Source organism: Lepeophtheirus salmonis, chromosome 14, assembly GCF_016086655.4.
Source record: "Lepeophtheirus salmonis chromosome 14, UVic_Lsal_1.4, whole genome shotgun sequence".
NCBI classification, from domain to species: Eukaryota; Metazoa; Arthropoda; class Copepoda; order Siphonostomatoida; family Caligidae; genus Lepeophtheirus; species Lepeophtheirus salmonis.
This window is the reverse complement of record NC_052144.2, coordinates 39,761,769-39,767,768: the sequence shown is the minus strand read 5'-3', so window position 1 is coordinate 39,767,768 and position 6,000 is coordinate 39,761,769. Positions and strand designations below refer to the sequence as shown.

Here is a 6,000-nt window from a genome sequence, read left to right as displayed (position 1 = left end):
ATTAGAAATTTCTTTTGCACTCCCGTCAAAATAACCGCACTCTAAACAATAGGTCGTTTCCTATTTCCAGTTTGTAAATCCTCAAAATTTTGTAGCCTGTATGTTTTTTGTAGTTGACAACCTGAACAGTAATTGTCTATTCTGTCTCATTTTTTACAGCTCTAAAATACATCAATTTAAAATGATACCAATGACTGCTTTTACTTTTTGGAAATATATTGAAGGGATAATAATGCTGTTTATTAAAATTTCTCTTCTAATAACAATACTGATACACTTTGTAACAAAAAAAAAAGTGAAAAAAATGTCAAAAATCAACAATACACGTGATACCCGTAAAAACGTAACTTTAAATATAGATTGATAGATATATGTCTATATTAATAAATATAAATGATAGTAGGTAGTTGGCGATGCGTTAATTAATTATTATTTCTTTGGACAATTGGTCTTATCCTCGATGAACTTTAACTCTTTATCATCAAAATGAAAGAGACCTTCATCGTCAAAGGCATCGCTCGTAGATTCTGCACTTTTTTCATGAGTGTCTTTGGGCATTGTGTTCGTACGAGCCTGTCTACGAATGGTTTGTCGAGTTGGTTCCGTACGTCTAGAAGAAGATTTCTTGGAAGGGGTGAAGATGGATTTTTTAATACTTTGTTTGGGTGATATTTTTTTGAGGGTGGATGTAGGATCATCACGTGACCTTTTGATTCTGGTGTCATGCTCCTCTGCCTTTTTCTTGTACTCGGATTCCGTTATGACGTACTTTAACTCCTGCTGAGGTTGTTTGTTCTGTGATGATTTAGTTGTGGAGGAAGAGCCTCCTCGTGGAGGATGAGTAGGATACATGACAGACGGAGTCTTAAACTTTGTATAGGGTGGCGAACTACCTCGGACAAACTCTTCGTAGGAACAACCAGGTTCATCATAGGTATGTATGGGATTTGAGTAACGTTTTAGTATAGTGGAATGCTGTGAGGAACAAGAAGGGGGAACTGAGGGTATAACACGTCTGATACAATTCATATTTATAGGTTGCATTGTAGGATTAGTCTCTAATTCGTGGGCTAATGTTGTGCAAGGAGGTGGGTTAGAGTTAACAATATAGGGTAATTTTTCTGATTCATTGCGAGAGCATCCTCTGATAGAAGAGCTCACATGTACTCTCTGAGATGATCGGATGTCACCTTGAAGAATGATTGGAGGTGATGTTGGAGGGTAATGGTAAGGAGGAATGCGTGGTCGTGGAGGATGCTCCATTGGAAATCTATGATAATAATCTTCTGAAGATTCGTCTAATCGGTAATGAGGACTCGTCGGAGGAGGGGGCCGATGGCCCCAGTTTGAAGGATAGATCTGAGGCTGATGAAACTCTACTTGATGATGATGCTCCATAATATTTTCTTCTCTTATCGGAAAAACCTCATTTTCATCATCGATCGCCCCCTCTTCCTCCATATCTTCCTCATCTGATATGCAGATATCTTTTTTATCTTGTTTCCTCAAAATTTTTCTATATGGCTTATTCTCCCTTTTTGAAATTGGAGGATCATCTCCTGAGGAATCCAGCTCGGAACAACTCACAGGGCCCGCTCCTAACGAAGGTAACGAATGCGTCCTCCACTCAAGATTATCACTTTGTTCATCGATATAAAAGTTTGATTTTTTTGGAGTTGCTCCTCCTCCAGATGAACTAGGCATATCTGGCATGTCTCCCAGACTGCGTTTTGTATCTGATCTTTTGACGCATTTCGAAGAAGACACGGTTTGTGTTTGAGTATCGATTCTCTCTCCAAAGGAGTGGCCATCCCTGAAAGTTATAAATATTTATTATTATAAAAATACAATTAATTTCTCTGACTCAGTATTTTGAACTGACCTGACATAATATTTAAAGAACCGCTGTAGAATACGAGATGCATTATCCTGATTTTTCCATTCTCTTGTGGAAGAAACGATTTCTAATTCTTTACGAGTTGGAAATTGCTTTTTAAATTTTTCGTCCATTTGACTTGTCAGCTAGAAGGGATTAAAAGGTACAAATAGCTCTACTAAAATCGGGTTTCTTTTAATTATGAGGATATTTACTTTTTTAAAGTCATCAGAGCCATCGTCAACAAAACCCAATGTGTACTTGGTGAGTGAGTGCAGTACATCAAGACAATGAATCTTATCACCCTTTGCAATGGGTAAATTGAAGCTAACTAGAGCTAGTGTATTCGGTTTTGAAATTCCTAGAGGAGAGTCTAAACTTGCAATAAAATCAGATATTTGTGCAAAATTGATGAACTGTGTCGCATGAGGATCATATCTGGAATAGAAGGCATAGTTTTATAATAAAAAAATAAGAACGAAGCCTGACGGAAATATATCCTTACTTTGACCATTTCGTGTAAAACATTTCCAAATCTTCCTCCACAATACCGATTTCCTCCTCCTGATGAGCTTGATTGAAATTTTCAAGAATAATGGCAATGTACATGTTTATAACAATCATGAAATTTATGATGATGAAAGAAACAAAATAAACAATCGCTATAAGGGGATGTCCACAGTTACCATTTGGAAGACTTTTGTAATTTGGATCACAGTCTGGAGGGCTCACAAGAAGAGGCTCCAATACATCATTCCAGCCTGCTGAAGTGACCAAACTATTTTGGAAAGTAAGGAGAAATGTTAAACCATAGTTTTAATAAGAATAAATATGTCATACCGAAATAAGACTTGCATTGATCTACCAAATGTTTCAAAATTGACTTGATCGTTAAGTGCTCCTTGATGTTTAACATGACCAAAGAGGGTCATTCCAATGATGGCGTATATAAACGTTATGAGAGCCAAAAGTGCTCCAATATTAAACAAAGCTGGAAGCGATACCATTAATGCAAATAGTAGTTTTCGGATTCCTTTGGCAGCCTATGACACAGGAGAAAAAAAGTGTGCATTGCAAAATGAAACATGACTTAAAATGAACTCTTTCTTTGCAAAGTTTAATGATTTTAGTTTTTTTTTTTAAATTAAAGGTATAAAGCTTCATAATTAAAAAAAAAAACCTTTTAAAAAATTATTTTTTTAGTTCTTAAAGATTTGTTGCTTGAAAAAATATTCTTTTAATCCTTATTAAGCTATCAAAAATTTATTGATGTAAATAAAATGTTAATCTCAGTAAGCTACAAAATAATAAGTTCTGGGCTATAAAAGTCAATTTTATGTTTTTCGAAGTAAAAACAATGAGGAATAAGCTGGCTGTAGGTAATTTTGCATCATTATATTTTGTCGTAAACTAATTCGCCTCAGGACTTATAGTCTTAAAGCCATTTATCCTCAAGGATATTTCGCCTTAATATATAAACAAATTAGATTTATACTTGTATTTTCGTTATTTTTTTAAAAATTGATCTCCTCTTGGAATGTTTTAATCAATATTTGTAATGTGTATTGCTATAAAACGCATTGAATGGTTGTTTTCTGTTGGAAAAAGGATGGACTCATTCTCCAAAATTTCAATGCATACACCGAAAAAACCTTACTATGTAATGAATTCGAACCGGAATAAGAAAGACAAAATGAATATGCAAGGTAACGGTTTGAAACGAAGAATAGGTAATTACTACTCCATTGGTAATTATCATTAGACATGATTGATTATTCATGCCAGATAAGAATCAATGCTTGACGAATAAGCATAATATGAAGCATAATTCTATCATTATTCCAACATAAAACAAATAACTAATGTATTTTGTAGTAATAAATATTACATATTTGGATTTCAACCCAAAATAAACAATGATGAATATGCTTCTTTTATTTATATATTAAGGTGAAATATTCTTGATGTAACATGTCATAAAGCAAAATGGTTTTAGGCAAAATTATCTGGTACTGAACAAAACATCTCAATTCAAGAACAAAAATGTGTTGACTACTGTGATTAATTATGAAAGGGAGATATACTTTTATAAGTCTTAAAATTCTTCCGATTCGAAAAACACGAACTACTCGTAATAAAGTTGGAGAAACGGGAAAATCCGTCATTAGGTCCTCCATTACAATTCCAACAACACTAGCGATGACTAAAATAAAATCAAACAAGTTCCACCCGGCAGTGAAATATTGAAAACGAAGTCCAATTATTTTAACTATGGCTTCTGTGAAAGAAAAAAATATATTTTTGAGCAAGGGATGTCATTGCCTTAAATTTAAAAACATAGGATGTGTGTTAATAGATTACCTAGACTAAATATAGTTGTAAAGAGAGCATTGCAAATCTCCAAAGTGAATGTTACAATCCTGGATTGACCATAGTGCTCAATTCCCATACTCACCATATTTAAGAAAATGAGTATAAAAATGGCTATTTCAAATCTAGAGAGGGGGAGGGGGGATAATTGTCGTGTAAGAAAATATATAACCACTGTTTGAAAATACAATTACCTCCGAGATAAGGATATATCATAGAATAACGCGTGTAATTCATTACTAGGGCGTTTGATAACTTTTTGAGGTTTTTTCCGACCCAGTTTCTTCATGGCAGTGTAATAGTTCTTCTGAGATTCTGTCAAAAACATTTCAAGCACTCCACCCTCATACTGCATTATTTTGTTTACAAAAATCAATTGATATACTTAGATATATATAATGGTCGATCTCTGGCAGGCACAAAAAAACTCACCTTTCCTCTTTTTAGCTGTTTACGATTTTTTTAAATGTTTCTTTAATTTGTCAGATGATTAAGTATAAGTATTGTTATGTCAATCATTATTTAGGATTGAGAACTACCATCCTGCCTAGTTCAATACTGCATATCAGTTCTAAAACTAATAAAGTGCAGTCCATGATGACGTTTCTCAACTTCATTTCTTCAATTTTTAATCACTTCTATTACTCACAGTCCGAAGGATCAACAGTCTTAAGGACCGATCCCAAGACTGGACTGAATTAACAAAACTAAGTATAAGTAAAATTTTATTATTACATTTGCTTCATCTGAATTGACTTTGAAGTCCATATACATTAAGTATATTTCCTTCTCTAGGACCGACCGAGATGGGAACCTACGCACATTGTGGTCAAAAGAATAATTTCTACAGAGTGCGTTGTCTATTAAGCAACGTCGTTCCATTTGATTTTTTACAATTTTCCACGGAATAATTTTGGTGTACACATATATAATGGAAACTTTCTATTTTTATGAAATAAAATGAAAGGGAGAGTCAGAAGGAAGAAGCAAAATTTAGGTACTTCTTCAAAAAAAGGAGTAAAGGTACAACTTTAAAAATAAATAAGGGTTATGCTTTATTTCTGTTTTTGTTTTGTTCTAAAGAGGGCCGTTGCTAGCTTTCATGATTGGTGGGGGGGGAGGACCTTAGGCAAAATATTATCAACACTGTTGTATAATTACTAATATAAATAGTTTTTACTTTATATATATATACTAGCAGAGGGGGCCTGCGTTGCAGGGATGAATAGAAACAAAGAATGAAGGTAGAAGAGAAGAAACAGAGTGAGGGATGTTGAAAAATACAAAGAGAGAAGATAAGAGGGATGTAGAAAGAGAGAAGGAAAATTTTGTCTTATTTTGGTCAAAAATAGGCTAATAATGACCTTGGAGGCCCAAAAAATATTAGGGGAAAATGCTTGGTTATTTTATACGTCTACTTGCTAAATTTTAGACTGATCTGTTGCACCATTTTGTATTCCATTTGTGACAAAACTAAAAACAGACTTATATATAAGATATGATAAAAATTTTGGAGGGCTTCAGAAACTTTTTGTGGGCCCAAAGGAACTGGCGACTCCAATGGTTTTTGCAGTATGTGAAGAGCAGATTCAAATATATTCGTATACAAATCATGTTAATATATGACTAAATAAAACTAACAACATTGAACTCAGAATTCGAATAATATAAGCATTCCCACCTTCATTTAGCTTCCTAATTTTTAAGAGATTGTGTTAATATATAATAACATTGCTTAATTAAAAATCGTACAC

At 33.7% G+C, this 6,000-nt stretch overlaps 1 protein-coding gene across 1 annotated transcript in view; it reads right to left on the bottom strand.

Moving 5' to 3' along the window:
- Positions 1-218: 218 nt before the first annotated feature.
- Positions 219-6,000, bottom strand: part of LOC121128868 (sodium channel protein 1 brain) — a 244,362-nt gene continuing 238,580 nt past the window's right edge. Inside the window, exons 28-35 of the mRNA XM_071893258.1 lie at positions 4,441-4,595; positions 4,238-4,371; positions 3,961-4,154; positions 2,717-2,919; positions 2,382-2,654; positions 2,092-2,314; positions 1,883-2,022; positions 219-1,813 (exon numbers count right to left, since the gene is read on the bottom strand). Of these exons, the coding sequence (XP_071749359.1) occupies positions 430-1,813; positions 1,883-2,022; positions 2,092-2,314; positions 2,382-2,654; positions 2,717-2,919; positions 3,961-4,154; positions 4,238-4,371; positions 4,441-4,595 (2,706 nt within the window). The 3' untranslated portion in view covers positions 219-429. The remainder of the gene's footprint in view (positions 1,814-1,882; positions 2,023-2,091; positions 2,315-2,381; positions 2,655-2,716; positions 2,920-3,960; positions 4,155-4,237; positions 4,372-4,440; positions 4,596-6,000) is intronic.